The sequence below is a fragment of the Metopolophium dirhodum genome, chromosome 1 (assembly GCF_019925205.1).
Source record: "Metopolophium dirhodum isolate CAU chromosome 1, ASM1992520v1, whole genome shotgun sequence".
In the NCBI taxonomy this organism is placed as follows: Eukaryota; Metazoa; Arthropoda; class Insecta; order Hemiptera; family Aphididae; genus Metopolophium; species Metopolophium dirhodum.
Window position 1 is genome coordinate 46,212,321 of NC_083560.1, and position 26,587 is coordinate 46,238,907.

The 26,587-nt window shown below is 32.9% G+C and overlaps 1 protein-coding gene across 1 annotated transcript in view; it reads right to left on the reverse strand.

Moving 5' to 3' along the window:
* LOC132934433 (irregular chiasm C-roughest protein) overlaps positions 1-26,587 on the reverse strand; it is a 244,080-nt gene that overhangs the window by 20,079 nt on the left and 197,414 nt on the right. Inside the window, exon 10 of the mRNA XM_061000733.1 lies at positions 21,967-22,400. Coding sequence (XP_060856716.1) covers positions 21,967-22,400 — 434 coding nt within the window. The remainder of the gene's footprint in view (positions 1-21,966; positions 22,401-26,587) is intronic.

Genomic DNA, 26,587 nt, shown 5'->3' on the forward strand with positions numbered 1-26,587 from the left:
TACGGTCAATTTCGGCGATTAGATGTACTGCCTGTATCTTGTATTCTTGTGCATATACTATACTACTATAATAGTAGGTTAGGTCAACTTTAATAGACTTGTGATCGACCTTTGAGCTTAAAGCATTGTATAAGAAGAAATTCGTCGAATAGTGCAACGTTGTGATCTTTGAAAATTATTTTTTACATATTTTTTTGTGGTGTAGGTAGCAGGTAAAATATTAGAGTTATATTAGTCTTATATTAGTCTAATATTAGAGTGTAATAAATATTTTTTTCGTTCTGAACACGGACAATGATATTAAAGTTTTAAGTATTTTCTAAAAAAAAATATCACCTACCCGTTAAATATAATTGCTTAAAAAATAAAAAAAAAGGCCACTGGGACCATCATACCCCCTCCCCCCACCACACACACACACACACCCTTCGTGAACGCAACACGCGTGTCTTGTATTGGACTTCTATATATACCTACCAACGATTTCGCATTATAATAATTTATTACCGTCTGCTCACACACACACAACCGTCACGTATCTCGTGTAGTCGCACGTCCGCGACATATGAACCGTTTAACCGGAACGCCACGTATGTATATATTAGGACATTAACCGGATATGTGTATAATGTGTATTTAGGTACATACGCCGTGGTCGTCGTGTGTGCATAGTCGTTGCCTTTATGTTTCGAAACATTTTAAAATGCTCTGTACACGTACACGCACGCTGCGCAGGCTCTTGGAAAATGCTTCGGTAGGTGGGTACTTATACAACAAATAAAATAATAAAATAATCTATATTGTAATGTGCAAAGTCAGCAGCCAAAATTAACTTGGGACGGTCACAGTATGGGCCACCGATCTGTCCAAGTTACACCGAAAAAATTGTGCTAGGTACCTGGAGTTATCTATAACGCAAACGGCATCAGCTGTAATAACAATATAGTTTACTCACCGCAGAAATGTAATTTTACCCAACTGCTTCCGGCGAGCCCAATACAATACATTCTGTAAGCTGAACATTCGCGTGGATTTTTTTTTAAATATCTATTGGTAAATTTTATAAATTATAATAATATGGGTTATCGTCTTTGCAGTCTGGTTAGCGTACCTATAGGTACATAAAAAGTATACCAGATACCTAGATATTACGTGAGATAACCCAGGCATTTCGGACTTATGAACTCTGACATATAGTGACATGTACGATACCGAATCGCCGTGTGGAAATTACTGCAAACTTATAATATTAATATAAACGATCCGATCGACCGAAAAAACATTCAACTCCGACCCTATACGTGCCGTGTGTATATTCCGTTATAAAATATATTTCGGCGAAATGGGAGGTGGGCAGGGGAGCGTGTAATTCTTCCGTAAATTATGCTATTTTGCAATTAATTTTCTGGCTCGGAAATTGGAATCCGTTCGGGCCATTAATCCCTTTCCTGTGCGCGGGCGTACAACACACAACCCGAATAATATTACTTAGAGATTAATATCGTGTGCATATAGGCAAATCGTATTGTGCGGTACCCACCAGAAAACTATTATCCACCGTAAATATATTATTATTATTCTTACACGGCGAAGATGTATATTAGTATATTTGTTTTTAAGTACCTACCTATACCACCCATGTGTAATTAATACATTTCCAGCTACCTATATTGCGCGATAAATAACATAGTACCCCGCTATGACTATGATATATTATCATGTCGGTGTATCGTTCGTAATTTATATTTATAAGACGTCGATAATTAGCGTCTTCGGTGGGCGGCTAATTCCTCAAGTCGATCGTTCCATTTTTAATCTGTGTACCCGTGCGATTTGATTTTGTAATGTTTTTGAAATTTTGCTCCTCATTATTGTTGTAACAGTAAATATGTAAAACTTGTAACATACTTACATAATATTCTATTTTTATAAAGATGCATTATATTATGCCCAATTACAATTTTTGTCATTAGTCTGTACGCGTATTTTATTATTATTATATACTTCGTAAAAGAGCAGATGCCCGATATTACCCACGTATAAATAGTATAAATTGTATCAAAAAAATGTATAAAGCAATAAATATAAATATTTTTTATGTTAAATTTTATATTACATATATTTTTTCCTTTATCACTCCGCCCCATTTTTGTCTATAGACACAACTAGTAATAAACCCAATTCAATTATAAAATCAATTGTGTCTTTAATCTTTATTGATTATTAGAATACATATTATTATTGTCTGTAAATCATGACTTTTGTCACCAGAAAACATTTTTCCCTGCGGGGATGTCCTAATGACCTAAATACCTAATATTATACTGTATAATATTATTATTACATTTCGGAGGAAATTTTCATGTTGTCCTTGGTTCTAATTATTTATACTTAGGTATACGCTTGCGAAAACGATCGGGTTCCTCTGCCGTCGCATCCTGCGGTAATCCTGACGTGACTATATACTATATACGTTGCTTTAGCGTTATGAATTATGAAATCTTTAATCAAAACGCCACGAGGTGGTTCGACTTGCATAGTAATATATTATGTAATAATAATAATAATAATAATATTATTATTATCATTAAGTCTCTCACCGTGGCAGCATCCTCCAGTATAGTCTGCAGTGCGCGGACCGACGACTATTTATTTCTTTAACCGAACTCGTAGTTTACTATAATAACTTTATCGGACATTAGAAGGGCCTCCACACATTGTTCGTTAAGAGAACGCAATTTAAGTGGTTTAATATAGGACATTTTAATGTAATTAAAAAAAAAAATTTTAATTTAATTGTGGATAAAGAACAAGTGGTTTCGTGTCAGTACTCCAGCAAGTTGCAGTTAGTTACGGTTTTGCGTGGGAAAAATCCGATAAGGATTCAATCATTGATATAATGAAACACATATTATGCACTTAGCTATTAACCATACAAAGTATAACTTTGGTCGTGTAAAAATGTTTATATTTTGTTCGACATCACAAAGTTATTAGCGTTTGAAAAACATGGAAAATACGGATTTTAAAACAATGTTAATTAATTACGTATTACTTACAGAGTGATATACTGATATCGACGAAAATAAAAATGTGGAAAAATCGTGGAAATTGTTGAAAAATGATGATTACTTAACTAGGATTTCCCATGGTCCGAGCGGTTGTTGCCCGCGCGAAACGATTTTAACAAACAATTTATGGACGACTGTGGCGATCACTTAATCGCATTATTTGTCCCTACAGATTCAAGTCGATCGGTTTGCCTGAATGTCTGAACGGTTTAAACGTTGAATTATTCTGTTTGGACTTTCAGATTTTAATCAACGTAAGAAAGGTAAGAAAGTAGCTGATATTATGTAGTAATCAGTGGCGGATTAAGTAATTTGCCGCCTACAAGCAGGGCATTTGCCGCCCTTTCATTTTATACTTAAGACAAAATACATATAGAAATACATTGTTAGTTTAATAATTCTTTATTATATTAAATTTAATACAATCGTCAAATATTATTAAAATATTATAAATATTATATAATAAATTTATTAAAATATTTTTGTTCGGCTTTTTAAGTTAGCGAATGTTTCGATTAAGTCTTGAAAATCAATTGTCGACACTAATTCAGATTCAATGCAAAGGAGAGCCAAATTATTTAATCGATTTTCGCCAATTGTAGATCTCAAATACGTTTTGGTTCTTTTGAGACACGAAAACGATCTCTCTGCTGAACAATTAGTAACCGCCATACAGGAATATATTCTCAAAGCGATGCTTACATTCGGAAATAATTCTTCTAAATTTTGATTCCTAAAAAATGTAAACAAACTTTGATGTTGTTGTTTTTTTTCTGTTGCATTTTGCATATAAGTTTTGAAATATATGCATTCTTGAGTAAATGTGGTTTCGTCAATGTCCGTTTCATAAAACTGTTGGAGTTTGTTGGCTCCTTGGACAATATCATCGGTATCAATTGACTTATTGTCTATGTTGATCAAAAATTTGAATTTATCGTAAATATTTTCATACCCAGAATGTCTCATTTCCAGTTGTTTTCTGAGTTACTTCATTTGCTCTAGAACTACATTCGTCTAGTTCATATCGGCTATCGCCATAATGTATAATATGTGTATTGTGTAATCATATATATTTAATATAAACCGTTTCCGGGAAAAACATAGATTCGCTAATAATAACAATTCTAGTAATAACAATTCTAGTCACCAAAACCATTTCAGTATTTTACTGAGTTAATAACATAGTTGCTAATACTCATCTTATAAAACGTTATAATATAATTTTATAAATACATTTTTTTTGTTAAGTGCGGCAAATTTGCCGCCCTAACAAATTTGCCGCTCCAATCACCTGATTGTTTTGCCTGTAGGGTAACCCGACGCTGGTAGTAATAATTCTATCGCGTAAAGGAAACAAATAATAATTTGTACGTTTTATCATTGATTATAAATACTATTATTTAAAAACAATGATTTTATTTTTGAAGGTTTCGAATCAGTGGTGGGCGTTGATGAGGATCAGTAAATATTATTAAAGTTGTAAAATATAATAACAATAGGTAATACAAAAGGTATTCACGCTTGGATAGACTTCGGCAAGAGGAAGAAATCAATTTTTGTTGCGTATTTTTTTTTGTCCTGTGGTACTAAACTCGACTCATCCCCTATAACATAACCTCCCCCCACAAGTCTGATTGAAATCGCAACTGTCTCGAATATAGAAATCACTCGCATGGTTAATAAAAATAAAAAATATTATTCATAATGTCTGCGGGACGAGTACAATAAATATAATTATACAACAGCTAAACAGTCAGAATGCATGCACAGTTATTTTTTTTGAAATTATTAACATATTTTCGTATTTTGGTCAACAAGAAACCATACATTTTATAAAAACTTAATATATAATATATATAAAAAAAAATAAAATATAATATAGATAGGTAGGTAAGTGTACTAATCAAATTAATTGATGTGTACCTATTGGCATGGTTTATAATCTGACCAGATCGGGAAAAAAAATTGAAATTTAGTGATTTGAGTGTTTTATTAAAAAAAATTGGGTAAATTTAAAGCAGTCATCGGGTATAGTATAAGTATAGTATAGTGAACAGTAATAATATTATATAATGCGAATCGGGTAGGTCGGGATCGCTTTGTTCTCCGGTCGAAATTGTCGAGAAGCTCGAGCGCTCGTTATGACGTAAATAACATCGCGGGATAATTCATAATAATATGCATATACGATATTATTACAACAAATGTCAAGGGACACGCGAAAACGTGACCTTTGAAAACAATACATACTTACATAATAGGGTGTCACGCCGCGTTTGTCCTCGTAAACACCAGCCCGCCCACCGACGGCTCTATGTATAGAGGTACCCACGATATACCTATCTATATATTCCCCATCGACTCTTTTTGCTGCAGCCGCAATAATTCCTGTTTACACTTGCACACGACTATATATTATATTATACTATAACCGTATGCCTATTATGTTATGCGCGTGTTTCCTACCCTTGATCCGCGGATGATTGACGGAAACTATATGTACGAATAATGCCTATTGCAAAATTTCGACATTCGACTTTTGAAAAACGCAAAAAGACGAGATAACGAAACTCCGAATTGTTTCACCTTTCAGACGTCTCTATGGAAAAAAACACTTTGAACCGGCATCCATAGGTGAATCGATAAATCTATGTTGTCTTAAAATAATATGATAGCATATCTCGCCAGATCTCTGATGCAGCCGCAATTTCTGTTTACACTTGTACACGACTACAGACTTAGTGTACACCTCTTATACTGTGCGTGTGTTACCCAGTACCTACCCTTGATCCGCGGATGATTGACGGAAACTATATGTACGAATAATGCAATAGAATTTTGACATTCGACTTTTGAAAAACGCAAAAAGACGAGATAACGAAACTCCGAATTGTTTCACCTTTCAGACGTCTCTATGGAAAAAAACACTTTGAACCGGCATCCATAGGTGAATCGATATTAGATCGATAAATCTATGTCGTCTTAAAATAATATGATAGCATATCTCGCCAGATCTCTGCTGCAGCCGCAATTTCTGTTTACACTTGTACACGACTACAGACTTAGTGTACACCTCTTAAACTGTGCGTGTGTTACCCAGTACCTACCCTTGATCCGCGGACGATTGACGGAAACTTTATACGAATAATGCAGTATAATTATTCGACATTCGACTTTTGAAAAACAAAGAAAAACGTCAGACGTCTTTAGACGCTATTGACTAGCGTACCTATATAAGTAAATTGATATTAAATTGATAATTCTACAGATCTATGTTATTATATAATATAATAGCACCTATTCAGACCTGTGATGTAAACGAATTCCTAAAATAGTATTTTAATAAATATAATATAATTATATCGAACAAAAAAAAAAAGTAATCTGCTGCGACTGACTTGTCTAGAGGAGGTCGCCTAATACGATTTGCAGCGTACATTAAGTACTTCTGATGAAAAAAAGTATGGTCTTATTTTAGGTACTTATTTCGGTTTTTTTTTTTTTTTTTGAACGACAGCATACAATTTTTAATTTCATATAGTTTCAAAGCAGAGCCTGTTTCTGGGAATTAATATTTTTATAAATGGAATTTAAAATTTGCGGTAGCTATAATAACTTGATATTTGAATATGCGTATTTAAAGTATAGTATCGACGAGTGTAGTGGAGCGGCATAGTACCCCGAAAAATGTCTTAGAATAGTACTTATAACTTATTGAGTATTATTATAGTTCGAAATTTAATTTTAATGCAATTGAAATTCTCAGAAATATACTCTGCTCTGGAATATGAAAAAAAAATATACAAGCTTCAAATATACGGGTAGCTGACCGAAAAAGTAAACACATTAAAATATGATGAGTACAAACGATAAACATAGTAAAAAATAATGTTTTGCAATGAATTCAATTTATAACTAAAAAATGTACTGCAAAAACAATATTGTCTAAAAACGTTAATACTTTTCCATAAAACGAGTATGATTGCCTTCAAAATAATCGCGTCTTGTAAATAGGTACAGACCATAATAATATAATATTATGGGCACCCTGTATTTGTATGTAAGGCGCGGCCTGACGTAAACTTTTAATTTTATTGTTCTAGTTTTTTCTTATATTCTCCGATAATATGTATATTATATGCGTTTTCCTGTGTTTTTTCTACCCTTCGTAATTACGCGAAATTATATTATCATAATGTGTATCGTTTAAAATATCGTGTATAACAAACGTTAATAAAACGCGCGCACTGACTTTTTTTTCATAAATATCGTAATATAGGGTAGGTGCCTACATGGCTATATGAATTCGTATAAATAACACACCAAACTAAATATTTAAGTTCACGCACGTGGACTCAACCCCCTCGGGCTTCTCTTTGGGCAGCTAGTATGAGCTGCGCCGAACCCTAGTGTCCGACCTATAACCATATATGTATTAGTGCAGTGTAGGAGAGGGGGAGCAGCGTGCCGTCGAAATAAAGCAAAAAAATGTCTGACATTTTCGGAAAAAACGACTTCTGTTGTATTATATATAGTCATATTATAGGACGCCTCTCCGGTTTGTGTCGGATTACACGGCGCTTTTGCGTTTATTCAAAAACCTGAGTAGAAACGGCTGCAGCGCTGCAGTGCCACGAATGTTCCCACGACAGATTATCAAAAAAAAAAAAAAACATAAACGCCCTCCCCGAGTAAAAAAAAACAGTATTAAACCAGTATTATTAGTGTAATATCGAAGTCATCATGGTCTGAATTTAATTATGTGGTGTTATTCTAAATTGAGACTTGAACGACAAATATTAATTTTTTTACATAATTATTTGAACTTTGAAGTCATTATAGCTAGGTGTTATACAGCATTAAAAAAAAATGTAATGCCGTACTGTTTGCAGCTATATAGCTATAATTCTATCGTATTTCAAAAGTTGTTTTCACCCCTTTTCAACGACATCGTACGATTTAATTTTATACTTAGAAGCAGAATATTTTTCCAAGAATTTCAATACATTCATAAATTGAATTTCGAAAGAGCAGTCAATTGGTTTTAAGTTTTAACTTACCTACCTATAAGTATAGATATTAAAAGTTTTGATGAGCAAAGTGGAATGGTAGGGTGCAAGGCGTCCCGTAAAGTATCAGTCCACTTCTTCGCTCATCTAAACATTTGCAAACACTTCAAAGCTTCAAATTATGTAAAAAACAATATTTCCAAAAATACTACAATATACTTTTCCAAATGTGAGTATATCTGCATTTACAACTTTAATAGAACCTGCACTTTGTATGTATAGACACGTCATTTTAAACGATTGCATACGGTTGTAAACATTTTTATTAATTTTCAAGTTGTCTGCAGTTCAATCACTCGCGGATTCGTCTATAATTGAGTGTTTAAAATATTAAACATAATCTCATAACACGCCACGGCCCACGGGTCAACGGCAATAAATCGGTGCGGGGAAGTATTATTTAATATTATAATTTATAAAATAATATTATTATTTACGACGGACACGACATGCTGAAAACGTCCGGGATTTCAGGGTGAACGGACCTGTGATTATAATACACCTATATTGGCTATATATTACCTATGTACGAGTATACCTAGTACATTTTATAATAATATCCACATAATACATATCACACTGCCGCTGGGCCGGACCCGAATAATTATTAATAATCAGACGTACAGGGCGCGATTGGTCAACCGCGTTTCATCCTTCATCGGTATACCACCTACTTCTAAATATATAGGTAGGTCGAAGAGCGAATGCAGTGGCAGCCGCTCCAACTGACTGACTTTATTATTTATTGTATCGAATTGTATTGCATTGTACTGTACCTATTGTATTAATGTTTATTTTCAAGGTGAAGCAACCATAATTAGTTATGTGTTAAGAATGTACATGTATTAACGTTTTTATTAAACATTAATAAACGATGGCAGCAGAGGAGTAGTAGTGTTCACACAGATCCTCCTCTGCTGTCGGTTCAAAAGGAAAAAAAAAAAATATATATAGGTAGGTAATTAATCAAAGTGTGACAGTCAGTCGATTTTCGAATCAACGAGTGTACCTTTGCGTGGCACATCGAGAGTAGTTTTGCACATTCCTCTGTAGTATGTACAATGCGTATTATGAATATTCTCATACCAACAGTTAAGGGTATATAAACACACAGTCTGTGTCGCCGCACTGCGTCACGCGCGTCTTCGTGACATGACTACTATACGCAATAGGTAGTCAGAAATCCTGGAGACGTTCGAAGGCACGCGGTCTTTAAGACGTAGGTATATACGACGACCTGGGTCCAGGATACTGTTACTGGTGAAATGCGTGTCCTGCCGCGATCGACTGGACGAAATGCACGACGACGGTCTCGGAGGATTAAGCCAGCGATGTCAAAACTGCGAACCGGGCGAATCGCCCTGTATATATGGCTGCACAGGTAAACGCGCGTAAATCGTATGAATAAATAAATACGCGCACGGCCTGCGAGCTGTACGGTGGATGACCACGACTGCCACTGAGGAGGATTATATGGGGCCGTAAAACACCGGGAATCACGCGATGACCGGGTCGAGGGGGTCGTCGTATCCCGCACACACATATATGTATATAATGTGCACGCGATGTACCCACGTGCGTACGTGTGTGCGTGGGTTGGTTGGTGGGTGAGTGGGTGCGTGCGTGGGGTGGTCTACGCGTCGAGTATACGAATTAATAACGGGTTGGTGGCTGGTGGTGATGCGGGGGGGGGGGGGGGGGGGGTTGGCGTATGCGGCGGTGCGATTTTGTGATTCGAAAAAAACCAAAAAAAAAACCAGCACGTCACACACGGCCTTTGGCCGGGACGGGAAAAAAATGTTTGAAAACCGTATTTTATATTATTCCTATGACGGCGTGTACGGGACATGTGCGCCTGCAGGATCATCGTCCGCGATTAGTATTTAATACACATGATTACTATTATTATTATTATTATAATAATATCGTTACCGATTTTGGCTTTCTTGCTGGCTTTCAACAGAGGTATACAGGGTGCATTCACTGAGCATTCTCGCCCATATTGTGCCAAGCATTGACTTGTTTTTTTCAAAGAGAACCATCATATAATGCTATATAATGCTCGTCTTTTACTGGACATTGAAGATCTTTATTGGAAATCTAATGAATTTAAAAAAAAATATGTCGATACGCATCTAAATCGAAATTCTCGAGTATCATTTTTGAGTTATTTAACTCTATGTAATAAGCCGAATAATTTATAAAGGTCCATAACGGTGATAAAGGATTTGGAAGGTTTTACGAGGTGGCTATGATTATTGTAACACTTAAGTGATTTATATTTATCAGTTATCTTATCTATCAATGTTTTAAAATTTTTAAAAAATCATTCTTCCAGCATAATAACCATTAGATCCTATATACCATGCTCAAAGACCATATTATTATTAAGTCCTCAGTAAAAAAACATTTCAATAACTCAGAAACTACTCGACTGAATATCGATTTAGAAACACACAATTTATCTGTATTTTCAACAAAAATAATGGGGGTTGTGCGTGCTTAATGGATCACCCTGTATACACAGTATTAATTAAAACGCACTATAGCTGTATTACGTGGAGGCAAATTTTGCTATCGAAACATATACATAATGTTACTCGTAAAAAAACGCTGCTATACCCGGTAATTCACTAATGCTGGGTATATACCATATTATGTAAATATAATAATATCAAGTGCGTGTGTGTGTACGCGACCGTTTTTCGTATAATATGCCGTGAATATATTTTACGATATTTACAGTGAATTCTGCCCGACGTGACCGCATCATTGCGACGAGGGTCATTTTTCGATTTAATATTATAAAACATTATAGGTATATAGGTATATCCATGTTTGACATTAGTGAAGCGCCTGTACACCCTTGGAGAGAAAAACCACTTTATTTTGGGGAAAAAAAACCAATCGGTCTGCTTAAATCTTAGGTTCCCATATAATATGACACAGAATACTTAGTCGATACGATGGTACATCATAGCGTAGGTATTATTATTACAGTTCTATTTATAAACAAATTCTTAAAAATGTGTTACAACATAATATTATTATTTATTATCGATACCATAATATGTGATTAACAATTACCTACCGTTTAAAAAACAAGAAAATAAATTATGAATGTTATGTATAATGTTTGCAGGGGCACCGATTAAGTTCGAAAACTTTCAGCCACGGTACTTTTGAATGGCCCCGAAACGTCCGCGATACACTCATAATAATAATATAATAGACACGTGAATTTAGTGTAAGTAAGAGTCGCATTGTCGCGAAGTTATATTCACCCAAAACTTTTAATTCAAATTTTGTGTAATAGAGCCATAGTGTCGGGAACAACACTATTCTGAATTACAAACCCGAGTACAAGTACCCATACATTCGTATTCTACGTTAAAATATCACTTAGGTAGGTATCATTTGTAGGTATATTTACTGACGATGAACCAAAAAACGTTTGACGATATTTTAATACATCCTTTAGGAGGATTTGAAAGAATATTTGGAAATAAATAGGACCTATACGAGTAAAAGTATATGTTTCAATAACGATTGATTACATGGTAAATAATATGTGCCTAACATAATATCATTATCCTGTACATAAGATTTTGGTTTTAGACTTTTTATGTTATTACGACTCCGACGACGCATACTATCATAATGTTAGGTAGGCAGTAACGCTTTTTTCGTTTTTAGTGAAAATCTTCATCGCGATACCTGCGGTGATGTTTTTGAATAATAATAATATTATTGTTTCTCATGCGAAATTTGATAAAACGGTTTTACTCGAACACACGTCACAAGCACACGCAAGAAACCGCGTTATTCGAAGCGAGTATTATATAGTATCTGATATATATATATATATATTATAATATCAATTATATCGTACTATTAATTATATACATAATATGCGTGACATGTGTGTTATGATCTCGTTAGGGATTTAATGAGAACGGATTGCGGACGATATGTCACACAATAATAATAAAAATAAAAACTGGAAACGTCACAGCGTCATTCCCAAGAAGGTCGTTGCCTGAAAAATGGTATAGGACCGATGGGACCGACCGAGTGCGATTACTGCGGGGCAGCGAAGTAAAAGCAGCGAGGGGATTGTTGAGAGCCGAGAGGTCATCGTGGTCTCCGAGAGTTGTTTTGGCTGTTTTAATAAAAATATAACGAAGAAAATTAACACAACTCAAGTTAGTAAGTAAGTTTTCGGTTTCAATGTTAACCAATAACTTGATTGAGTTACAAAAAAAAAACCATTAACTACCTGTGAACTTAAAACATTAAAATTTTTTTCTATCCACGCTGTTAAATAATATCACAAACTGGCCCAACATATTGCAATTTACTACTGAACTATTGATACAATACTTTTAAAGTGGTAGGTCAACAACGATGATAATAATAATTATTGTATTCCACTTTCAATGTCTGATAATCTATAAGAGATTTAATAATAATTTATTGATTTTACAATGGTATTTTGTGCGTTTGTTTCTTATGGTTTGCTCAAATATTCATCATTGAAAGCGAACTCTCCTACCTTTTCTCTAATGCTATCGCTACATCCATTCTGTCGGATTATTTTTTATTATTACATTTTTTTATTCGGTTATTTTTCAAACGTAACATGTCCAAACAACTAGTCAAAATATAACCAGTCAATTTTTGTTATTGGTTATATACTTTGTAAATATAGTTTCACATGTTTTTGAGAATCGAGGAAGCTTATTACAGTCATTAACTATGCATACGACACCATCAAAAGTTGCCATGTCAAATATGGCGAATAGGAAGTAAAACATTTGGACATATTAATTTGATTATTTTTTATAATTTATACTAGAGGGCATTTTTCAAAATTATGCTTGTTAAATGAGGAGGATAAAAAAATCGTCACGAAAAATTAGCACTGGTTCATTATTCTTTCATCGTTTGGTTATTGAAAGTGTGACACAAATTTTTTTTTCGTGTACCTGCCTATATTAATATTGTACCGTGTTGTAATTTTTTTTTTTTTGTATTGTTGGAGATTTTTTTAAACTTAGATATGTTCAACTGTCAAGAAAACATGTGAAACGTTCGGATTAATTATAAGAACAGAATTCACCAAGTCAAGTGAAATTCAGAATTTTCAAATATTTTTTTTAATATTCTGGTAACCCACAAATCAAATTTAACAGGACAACCGTGGTTTAATAATAATCAAAGTATAAGCATTAGCTATAGTAAGTTAGAGTTCACTAACAAATAATTTAATATATTTTTTTTTTTTGTCACTTTGCAATGTAAGAGTTTTAAATAAAAAATAAAGCAATAAATACTTCTGGACATAATAATTGTTAGAAGACTTGTGTTATTAATAGTTCACCACACACTCGCTCTTTAAGGGGGTTTGAAATAGGTCATATATAAATGAAGTATTGAGAACAATTTTAATTTTAAATCTTTGATATATATTTTAAATACTAGTTAAAAGTAACTTACAAATGCAGGTCCCATGTCAGTACCATAGTTATTTTTGTAGTGTAATTATTATGATATTACATAGAAAAACGGCTTCGTGCGGAAAACAACCACTTAAGCTTCAGTCGTAGTATCGAGAAACCCAAATAAATGTATGAACAATAAATTAGACAAGTTAAGTTGATATTTTTTCCTTATTAACTTTAAACTTTTAGAGTTATATAATAAATTAATATATTACAATAATTAATATTTGTTTACAGTTTACTCAGTTATGACTGAACTTTAAACGTAAAATCGACAATCAACCAACATAATAATATTTGTTACTAACTCAAGTTAATTTATTTTGACTACCTAACTCGATTGTCAACGTTTGATAATAATCATAATTCATAATATAACAATAGCTCCAAATATAATATATTATAATAAAGATTATGACGTGATTATGACGACTGGAAATTGAATCAAACTGTTCGAAAATGTAAAATATTATTATATAATATTATATTACCTATACTCCACGACTCGCGTTTAATAGTTTTTTTTAATAGTTATTCTTGTGAACATAGTATAATATTTTGTCTACGACTCGTATGAAAACTCCGCTGTGGAATTGTATTATTTGATTAAATCGTTGACGTAACAATAATTAATTTTTAACTAATTTTAATTAATTATTATACTCTCGTTCCAATTCAGAATGTCTGAATCATCAATTTGCACGGTTTGTATGGTATCGCGTGTATGATATTCATATTATACAACGAATCAAAAATATATATATTATTATGTCGATTGTGTCGGTATGACTATATGTAATAACGTTTTCTACGAAGAGTGAATTTGACCATAGCGATTGTGCTCGAGCGTGGTTGGAAGCGATGTGTATTTTAGTTCTATCGAAACACATTCAAACTTTCATAACAATTCGATTTCAACTGTGCGATAAAAAACATTCAAACGCAGATCATAGTCCTACGCATGATTAATATTAAATTATTACCTATAATATTATATTAATTGCAGTCCATTGGTTGTTGTATACTGGCGCATTATTTCGGAAAACTCTACGGGTAGGTCAGTACCATTAACTAGAAAAATATTGTTTGCTTGAAATTACGTAACTTGTGTTTTTCATCAAAAATCACTTTACTAGAACGACGAGTAATCACACGGTTTTGCGTAGGTGTGTTTCTGCACTCAATAAAGTCGGGTGTATATAATAACGTGTCATTTTTAATAACACTTAGATGATCTATTTTTTTCCAAATCAAAATAAATGTTCACATTTTTAGAAATACGTTTAATATTATTATGACGTCTTTCTCTCGATTTCCGCAATAATAACGTCACGGCTGCAGGTGCATACCTACTTAAAAATAAGTCGATCGAATTAAATACATTATATTTTTTACAGAATTAATTGGACCACTGCACTGTACTGGTCACGGCTGGTGAGAAGGTAGGTGTAATTTCGTCTGCCTTATTTATAGGTTTCAGCCCTCGAAAAAAAAATAACTACCCTTAAAACAAATAAAACAACCAACCTACCTACACAACACACACACTCACACACAGACGTATATTGTATACCTACTAATTAAGTGGACGTCACGCGTCATTATTTAATAATATTATTTTTTGTCGACGATTAAATATTATTACGGTCACGGCGGTGTTTTTCCAGACTTTGGGACGTGGTGGGAAGGGGCGTGTAGACTCAATATCGTATTGTTGATAAATATTGTCTTGTTATATTATTTACCTACCTACTAGCTATCGCATGATGCCTACGAAGTTGGTGATATTAATCGCCAAGAATTTATACGTTTAATAGTAACAGCGAAAATTGAAAATCGAAACAACACACATTTTCCTAGGTCAAACTACGTGGATGGACTGCCCGCAGAAAAGCCACCCAGAAACGATTTATCGAGTCCTCGAAATAATTAGGTACCAAACCAACAATAATTTTAACCCGCGCAATCCTACGACCGTCTACGAACGTCAGAGTTCTGAATTTGACCCGCCCGAGTCGTCCCGTGTGTACAATATAATATTATGTCATCGAGTGTACGTCATGTTGTCCTACACGTATGAACTCTTAACCATATTATTTCTGGACGGACGAGAAACCGCGCGAGAGCGTTTAAGCGATATAATGAGTAACGACGTACAATATATAATTATAAACCACATTAAGAAGATAAACAATTCGTGATATTTGTGAAATTATTGTAACCGTGTTTACAATAATCCCCGAGCAAGTGACAGCAGTATGTATTTTTCGAAAAAAAATCACCATACACAATAAATTGTACGACATAATATCGCATCGCAGAGGACTGTGGATTTTTTACTATCTGTGTGGGAAAAGTAATCGCCATACGCAGAGCGAGCAATGGAATTAACATTTTTTTTTTTTTTAGAAACGACAAACTCGTTGAGTGACAAAAATATTTTATAACATTATATACAACGCAAGAAGAAACGCAGACAATATTATTTGAATGACAGGCCATTATGAAATGACTCGGTCCTTAATTATTATAAAATGTTGCATATATATATATATATATATATAATGTTAGGGGGTCCCCTGTAGAAGAGTTGAATGAGTAATAATGAATAAGAATTAATGTCGATTGACGCAAACTGTTTAAAAAATATCTTAAGGCTTAAAGCAATAAAAAGAACAAAACAGTTATTTGAAAACGCCAAAAAATAAAATGATGCAGATTTTCAAGTTTCAAATTTGAACCCATTGTTACACACAATTACATTTTGTGTCGAGGAATTGGTATCGCACACTATTCCACTCAGCTATAAAACAAAATACATTTCGCTACGAATTCGCAAACCTATACCTATGTGTTGGTATTGATATAATATTATAATGTGCCCGGATCGTACAAAGTCGGCGGTCAACGATTTGTTGTCGTTACTTTAACTACCTATACCTCCTATGTACAATAATATATAATATATTATTATGTAGGTACACTAATACATGTGTTGTCCAACCCTTCGGACAAACGGAACGCGTGCGATTCAACCCCATTTCGCTGCGTCTATGTTTAGTACCCAGTAACGGGAGACAACTTAATGATCGCGGTGGAGTGTTGAGTAGTGCGGAAACGAATATTTCTCAACACCGCTGACGTTTTGTTAATCATTCTACATGCCATAGCTTGATTAATTATTATAATTCGTTATTGTTATTATAGGTACATAAACAACACTGCGATTTTAAGTTGTTGTACCCATTGCACAGTCCATATTTGCGGTGAGGGGAAAACCCGGGAAATACCCCGCTCCCCCGTCCACTAGAAAACGGTAGCGACATGTTCGTTACACTTGATAATTATAATTTATATTGTTATAATATTATGATGTATAGGTACGTTTTGTACTATTATACTGTTTGTAATCGTATCACAATACGAACAGAGACTACGTTTTCACCGTATCGACTCGTTAACAAAACCAGCAGCACACACGATCACACGTGCGCACGCACACAAAAACGTGTATCTACATATTTTATTTCATTTTACATTCTTAATTGTTGGGGTTATGTTATTTAGGTACGAAATGTCGAAATGTATAATAAAACAACGATGTTGCGTGTTGGGCTTGGACTACATGTATGTTATATTGTTATTACCAGAGTATGAACAATCATAACGCCCGTCGTCACAATAACTCAAAATGTATACCTAAATATTATTATACAGGGTGATTCACCAATCACGTCCAACCCCACTTTGTCCATCGGTAATGATTTTTATGCATCCCGATTTTCGACGTTTTTAAGTAGTTGTCCGTAATAATATATAAGGATCCTAATATTTTCAACAATGCATTCTCATTTAATGTGTGCGAAACGTTAAATTAGTAACCTATTATTAATGCTTATAAACTTAGGCTTAATATACAATATTTATGATACTCTATTTAAGTGTTGATCATTGTACATATATTCAGCGTTTAATACAAATGAACTTTTGATAATCTAATCTAAATTAAGTGTTTACATAACTCTAAGAATTTATTTTAATGTAAAGGTTTAAAAACAAACATTTAATTTAGTATTATGAAATCTTATTTTACAAAGCTTTCAAATTCAACTCAACTGCAACGTTATAAAAGTTTTAACATTGGAAAATGCTATATGGGGGAGTGTCCTATGACGATACAAACTTATTTGTCTTCAAATGAAAACTAACCCTTTTTAATCTAAATTGTTTGACAGATTTATTTTGGAAATGTTGATGCATCTAAATCAAAATTTTAACCACTAGTTTCTGAGTAATTAAAATGTATTCACTAAGGATTATATTATAATAGTCCTCGAAAATGAATTACAAAAAAAAATATAAAACAGATGTTATGTTAGATCCATTTTTTGTTATACTCACACGATATTTACAATTAATTATAAAATGTTGATAGATTGCTTATTAGTTATTAATTTCTATAAGTTTCAAATATTCATAGCTCCATAGTATTTTCAAAACTTATTATCATGGACCTATTATTCATATTTTATTCTTGATATACAAAGTTAATAATGTAATTCGAAACTATTCGTTCAATTGTCTGTTTAGTTAGGTAGGTACATCAAAGTTTTAAAAATATCTTCTGATGTAAAATTTACGAATAAAATATGAGATTCTCATTTGAAAAAATAATTTGGTGTCACCAAGATCAGAACACTCCTGAAATGGGATAAAACAAATCTATGTATTTGGAAATATGGTTTTTTAGTGAACTAGAAAATTCCAAAAATCAGAATTCATTATTAAAGAAAAAAGTGGGTGGGTACGATTGGTGAATCATCGTGTATATTATACACACTCGCTTCTATATACATTGGTTTACGTCATAAATTATTATATGTTGGTATTACATGGTCGGAATAAAATCGATTTGAATATTATTTTAAGTCGTACGCCAATGTCAATACATTTTAGTGGGCTGCCACTAGGCCCTCACAACTCCAAATGTAATAATTAAATAAAAGTTAATAGTTACAGACTTACAATGACATTATTATTATAGGTTAGGTTAATGACTCAAATAACGAACTCGAGTTAGGTAAGTTCAATCGACGTTTAAGAACGTTAAGTCATGCCTTCATAATAGTATAATATCGAACTCTAAAAGTTTATAGTTAATATGCAGATCAATATATTCGACTAGGTCAATTATTATTTTTAATTACCGCCCCATGACATACATAGATACATATCATAGTGATTACTGATTGTGCACATGTAATAACCATAACTAGATATTTTTGTTAAAAATTGTAAAAAAAAACTATTCCTCATTCTTGTTGATCATTAGCTGTAATGGTGTAAGCCACTACCAGTTTATTTTTACAACGTCATCAAACAGAAAATAATCAACTAATTGGTTGTAGGTATGAACATGATTTTCACTCGACGTATTATTTTCTAATTGATTGGAAAAACTAAGTTATTAAAACTGATAATTCAACTTAAAGTCGACTAGAAAACCACATATGACTATATTTAAGTAAAAACTGTAAAAACAAAATTATTGTACTTGGCTTTAATGTTTACCTTATATAATATATTTTGCTAACCAGTTAATGCCCAACTTTGCGTCTTTGCATATAAAATAGATACCTAGTAGCATCTGCTATGCACTATAATATAATTTCCAAAAACGAGACAGAATTCGATTATTGGCACACACGGGCCCCCAATTAGATTGGTGCACTAAAAGGGGATAAGCGCCTAAGCCACGCTTCCCAAAACGGTTTACATTAAAAAAAAAACCACATTAGTGGAATTTACGGTAAAATGTGCATCTCTCTAACGGTGAGGCATACAATAATAATAATAATAATAATATAATATTAAATAATATTATACGTGTAGACATGTTGCGTATTAGTGTGCAAACGGGCTCGTTTAATTTCGTCAAACGTTATTGGGATACTTAATATTATTATTGTTTTAAAATACATCTGCTGATGATAGGTACACAATGCGATATTATATTGCTGTTAATTATTTCAAGTTGAAGACTTACAAAGCACGTTCAATTATTACGTTCGCCCTACTCGAACAGTTCGAAGAAGTCGAAACGATACTGTAGAGATGAGTGCGTATTACCAATATACATAATTAATTAACGCGACTATCGGGATAGACCGACCGTAATATTACTATATATTATAATAGTATAATTTAACCACTAATTCGGATTAATACCTAATCGCCGCAAGACGACAACTAATATTATTTAATAATATTATAAAGAGGTATAGTTTATATTTTGTATAATACTACATAATACAATCAATTTCTGGACGAGATATCAGCCGGTAATAACTAATTTCGTGGCAAGGCGATTTGTCCATCCGCACGCATTTGAGTGGATGTCTGCGAACAGCCAGATAGCCGCCCGCAAAATGCTGAAGGTATTACATTATAATCATACACCTATTGTAACATTATCTCTGTCGTAGATTTAATTTTCTCGTTTTAAATCTTTCAGCAGAACGGTGCATAGGTCGTATAGGTAAATTATGTATGAATAACCTATTCATAATCATGGTAAATTATGTATGAATAGGTATAATGAACGAACAACCGCGCTCGGAACAAAAGGCGAGTTGAGTGATGAAATCATCTATGACGACGATCTCACTTAATATTAACGTCTGACCACATATTTTAAAATAAATACTATATCGAAAATAAAACCACGTCGTTCCGTATAAAACATTGTACCCACAGAAATACAGAATAATAATAACTAGTGTCTTGTTGAAATGTACGAAAGGCAGATAATACGGGCATTTTATCCAAATTTTAAACTATAGCACGAGATGACCTCTATATAGTAGAACTAATATTGCACGACGTCTTGTCGGAGCTTAAATGTAAAATATTCGATTAGCAGCAAAAAACCAAATATTTAAAACATTTGTAAAAAAAAACCTCGAAACCGTTAAACTTCAAGAGATTCTGATCGAATGCAACGTAGAAATGAATATGTTCGGTTATGGGATAAAAAGCTGCAGTGCGATCGTGCGATAGTTAACCTATAGATTTATACTGTCGGTTGGTTGGAGAAAAACACGTTAGGTATCTATGTAGATTTTCCAAAGATACTTCCCATATCATATGGTAAAAAGGACAAAATATCCGATACAATTACTACGGTTGCAGTAGGTAATAAAGATTACCTATATAGGGCGATTAAAAGGGTTGACTGTAGCGTAGCCTATCCTGTGTAAGGGTACAAGGGGTGTGTATAGCTTTGCGTTCTATATGTGATATGTCAAATTTTAGGACCTTATTGTCAATGATGACGTGTGCAGATATGTAAATGAATATTAGTCTGTGGAAACTATTAATTATTGTTAGGTATCATGACGTAATTATAGCTGCCTTACAGGACCATTTAAATAATATTATCATCGTTATCGTACACGCATGTACATGTCACCATTTCACCAACAACTTAACAATTTTGTGTTTTGTCGATCTTTACACGACAATAAATACTCCTAAATGAGAAATAATTAACCTTACATCCTGATGTTGGATTTAAATTTTTCTATTTTAAATCTTAAATAAAATATTTTTTTCTTAATTCTAGTACTTAAGAATTAGCGGTTATTTTATTTTTGATATTGGCTAGTACAATTTCCTAATTGTTTCAATTAGGTATTTGTAATAGTAATTAATTTTGTTGTACACATGTGACAAACCCGCATAAAAGCCGTCGAAGGCTATTAGGGGGTGTGGGATGCTTTGCCTACCCAAAAGAATAAGATTAAAATTGCGCCTATATGGGTTTTAGTGTACCTCGTTTCACGCCTCACGGTTAGCCTAGGTTTGTGGTCAAATCTGACCGAGATAGGCAATTCGCCTGTAGTGGAGTGGATACTTTGTGTATTTCGGTTATAATATAACTCCACGAGCAAATCGGTTTAGGAATGTACCTTCACCAGGGAAAAAACAAACATCAATAATAAACAAGTATTTTTTTAAAAAAAGGGGAATTTATCGCCCCGTTGTGTATTTTTCTGAACAAAACAAAATTGTAATTTCACATAATAAATTCGAGGACAACATTTTAATCATATAATATGATATTCAAGCCCCCTTGGGGTGAGAGGGGGGGGTGGATTTCTTGGATGCAAAGCACCCTATATAATGTTATAACTTATAACCTTATCCACGAGATTCTTTTGACAGCGGCGAAAACCGAATTCGGTGTACACATTACACAAGCTACCTATACATATCATTATAATGCCTAGGGTAGGACGTAATAATATGATGAGCACTCACGGCGAGATGGTTGTTGGTGTATCTGACGTAGTTGAGCGGGTCCGCGTAGTCGCCGATGACGGCGCCGTTGGCCAGCGGGTGGTGCATGACGTTGTGTGGGTGCATGTGGCCCAGATAACCGGCGGCCGTGGCGTACCGGGGGTCGACTGGAACGGGGCCGGCCAGGGGAATGCCGCCTCCGCCGCGGGGAAGGGTCGTCTGACTGCCGCCGCCGCTCTTCGGGGTAGCGGACCGCGGGTGCTGGTCGTCGACCGCGGTCGCGGTCGTGGTAACCGTCAACGAGTCCGCGCCGTAGTCGATCTTATACCGGTAGTTGCTCAGCGACGACCCGGTGCCCGTCTCCATTTTGATGTCCGACACGTTGGATGACGCGTCAGATTCCCTGGCCGCGGCGTTCTGCTTGTTGTCCACGTCCGACTCTCCATTGAAATCGGCTGAAAACCATAATACAATATAAGCAACACGAACCGTTTTTATTATTATCACGATTTGTTTGTGATAACATTGTAAATTATAATATTTTATATTAGTTATATTTTATAATATATATGTCTTATAGTTGGCAGAAAGTCCATATACATTTAGATGTACATTAGATACCGGCGATTAGATGAAATTTATTAGATGAAAAAAAGGTTAGTCTACTAAAACTAGTTCAGTAAATTTACGCTTTGTTCGTAATTTAATAAAAAAAATCAATTGATTTTCGATATTTTATCCAAGTATTAAGTTTAATTTTATGACAGGTGTCTGGTATATGATTATAGGTTTTTGTACCATATAATACGTATTTTATTAAAAGAAAACTTAACAATACTTTTTTGTTTAAAAAAAAATATATAATATAGTACCTATAGGTATATACATATTATATAGCATTATAATGACATCATTTTTTCTATTTCAATTGCATTAGGTGTATTGGAATTGGAACAATCGTAGTAGGCGGTCGAACTATTATTTTTATTAAACCATAAAGGAAATTATTATACCTGAAGTTGATGGACGCACAATAGGTCACAAAATGTCCAATCATATAATATACTGTTGGATGTTTCTGCGTCTATACCTTTATACGTTTTAATTGAATTGGTCATGGGATTAGTGTAGATTCCTATTTCCTACACCGGCGATATATGTATATAATATAGTATACCCGATATAATAAAATAAAGAACGCGGTTTTTTACGATTTTTATTCAAGCAATTTATTATTATTATACACGCTTAAGTTTCAAATTCTAAGGGCTTTGGTATTTTAAACTGGGTAGCCAAAAAAAAAAATGAACCCCCACCTAGATTAATTTCGGTTCTGAAATCGATCTCGGATACGAGTAAAAATATCAAAGTAATTGAAATTTATTTTTATTTGTATTCGAATAGAGATACCGTTCAGAAGTATTTTTGACTAGTATTCCGTATGGGTGTATTGCGCATGGCTAGTTACGAGTTCGAGTGGCGTGGTGTGGTTATTTCAAGGGGTTTCTTGGAGTGGACAATCCTAGGGATGATAAGTGGTCGTGCTGCAGCTTCGGATAAGTCACGGAATATTATTTTCATTATTTGCTATAAATTTATAACCATATAATATTTGAATAGCTTATTGTATATAATATATTTTTTATATAATATGAGTATTCAATTATATTGTAGTCGATCGGTCATAATACTATTATTATTGCAATTTGTGGTCTCGTCGCTGAGAAAATAAAGAATTGCACCGTATTGAACTTTGTATGTAATATAATGATGTTGATTGCCGAGACTCACGATATATATTATTATAATAGACGTCACTGTAGCAGGATCAAGCACGAATAGACTTGGCGAAGACTTGACTTTCGACCACGTACCTATTCGTATTTCATATTACCGTATAAATTATTATTGTTATTATTATTATTATTATTTTCATTATTACGTATATGATGTAAGCATATATCGAGTGATTCGCCAAGCAAGGTTATATACGCCCTATTTTTTCAAATTAAATAATAAATTTATTCGAATTCTGAATTTTTGCAAATTTTCAGTTGACCTTATTTCTAAATACTTAGATTTTATATACTGAATCTTTCTACATTTTTTTAAATATTTATTAATGATCTTCCTCTAGTCGTCGATAGTTCTAAAATAATTTTATTATTTGCTGATTATGCAAAGCCTTTCTCTATAGCTAAATCTATTAATGATTCTTGAACTCTACTGTTAAATTTAAATAAATTGGTATATATATGGAGTAAAATTTATTTAATATCACTAATAATTATTGACAAACGTTTTATAATAGAACTTACGCGTAGTAAAAATCATTTTTTAATATACAATTATTTCAGTCTTATTGTTAATTCAATCAAAGATTTGGGCATTATTTTTAAAGTGATCTTTTTTTTTTAATTAATCATACAACTGTAATAAATAAATCTTTTAAGATGTTAGGTTCTCTTAATAAAAAATACTGATGATTTTAGTAATCCTTTTCGTTAAAAATATATATAGGACCTATATATACTTCTGTAGACAGATCGAATCTTGATTTGGGCTCCTTAATTTGGTCATGCCATTATATAACATACATTAATTATTTAGAAAATTTTTAATATATATTTTTTAAAAGAATCTCTTTTATGATAAATTTCTATACTTAGGGACTACTGCCATCTAATGCAAGATTATATTGGTCTTAATTCCCTTTTCCTTAAATACAGTTAACTGGTACCATATTTATCTTTGATCTTGTTAACTATAGTTTTGTGTGTCCCTAGTTACAGAGTTAACTCGATTATATCACGATTATACCATTATCATTTGACGGAGGTAGGTATAGTAATTTATTTGATTGGTTTTTTTTGGACCTTCTAATATTTTGTAAGCGGTGTTTTTAAAATTTTTTTCAACATATCACACACCGTTCTAAAAAAAAAAATACATTCTTTTTGTAACACTCCGCCAATCGCCATCACGCACTTTGGTTTACTTTTCGGTGATTTAAAAATATAAGACACGCAGAAGACCATTGCTTTTGATCTAGACGAACACTACGGTAGAATGTTAAATATAATCAACAACAAAATAAATTGTATACTGCGGTTTCTGTTTTATAGACTCGACTTTGATGCACATATATAGTTGTAAAAATATATGGGTAGATATAAAAATTTTGATTGTTAACTTTGTGATGAAATTAAATGAAGTTTAAGTGTAAAACTAACTTGGATGACCCCGTGTTCCAGTGTCTGAAAATAATTATTTGAGAATTTCAAAAAAAAGTAAAATAATTTTTTGTCGGGGTAAATGTTTACCTAACCTCCCAAAATACTATAGTCAGATAACGAGAGTTAATTACAACAATACCTATAATATTATGTTCGAAAGTATGATAACAAATTGTTTTTCCAATAGGTCAACTGAGTTGCCGCATTAACGAGGTTTGAAAATCTCACGAGAACACAATATAGTATACTTTGCTCTCAATACAATTTATTATTTATTTTTTTCCACCGATTCGAATATTATAAACATACTATAAGTATGACGTGTATCTATGTATTTCACACAAAAAATCAATTCACTTAAGGCCCACGTTATATACATATTATTTGTATTATATGTATTCACCTATTATAGTGCAGTATAATACGTACCGTCTACGTATTTTTTTGTTCGCTTCGGTGTTTGTCAAAATTACAAGTGTATAGTATATTATAAATATTATAATTATTACCATGTCCCGCCTTTAGGTAAAATATAATATATACTATATAGATAAATCTCGAGATTGGATTTCAATATAACAATAATAAAAACAAAGGGTGTGTCGAATTCGATCGGCTTACGAATTACGAGTGCATGTATGCTTTACCTATATTATATTATATCATTGTGATGCATAATATATAGATCGTGTGTACCTACAGATTATTGCTTTTGGATTCTGAGCCGAACGAGAAACACTCTTCGAGCACAATATACATTTTTTTTTTAATGTTAACTGAACTTTTTTGGGTAGCTCCTACATCACCTTATCTGCGATTATATGTATACAATATTAAATTAATTATATTATTATAATCCAGTGATCGTTTCGAAATACATAATAATTGTAAGTCATATTTTACATAGGTGAGGAGTTAATTACTTTTTTAAAATCATTAAGTTAATTTGATATAAGTTAGGTTTAACGTTTTAAGTTACTTTTATTTCTTTTTTAACTTGTACAATGTACAGTATAAATAAAAAAAATTAAGTTAGCTAAAAACCAGTAACATTTTTTAAAAATCTAATTAGTTATAAAATGTCTGACAGTACACAATGAGTAAATTTGATAAAAGTATGCAAGGATCTACACAAAAACAGAAATATATAGTAAACATAATACTACATAGACAAGAGCAATTGATAGAAAAGGTGGCCATCCAATGATAGACGATACTAGCAGAAGTATTATCTATTAATTGTTGTAAATTTATAATAATATGAATATCGTTCAATTACGGAATATTCTATTTAATTAAAAATTTAAAATAAGTAACGTCTTTCCGAACACTGCAATAAGCGTGAAGAGAGTTATTTTGTTAATATGAACGACCGTTAAGTTTTACAATTATTTATATAATTTTAT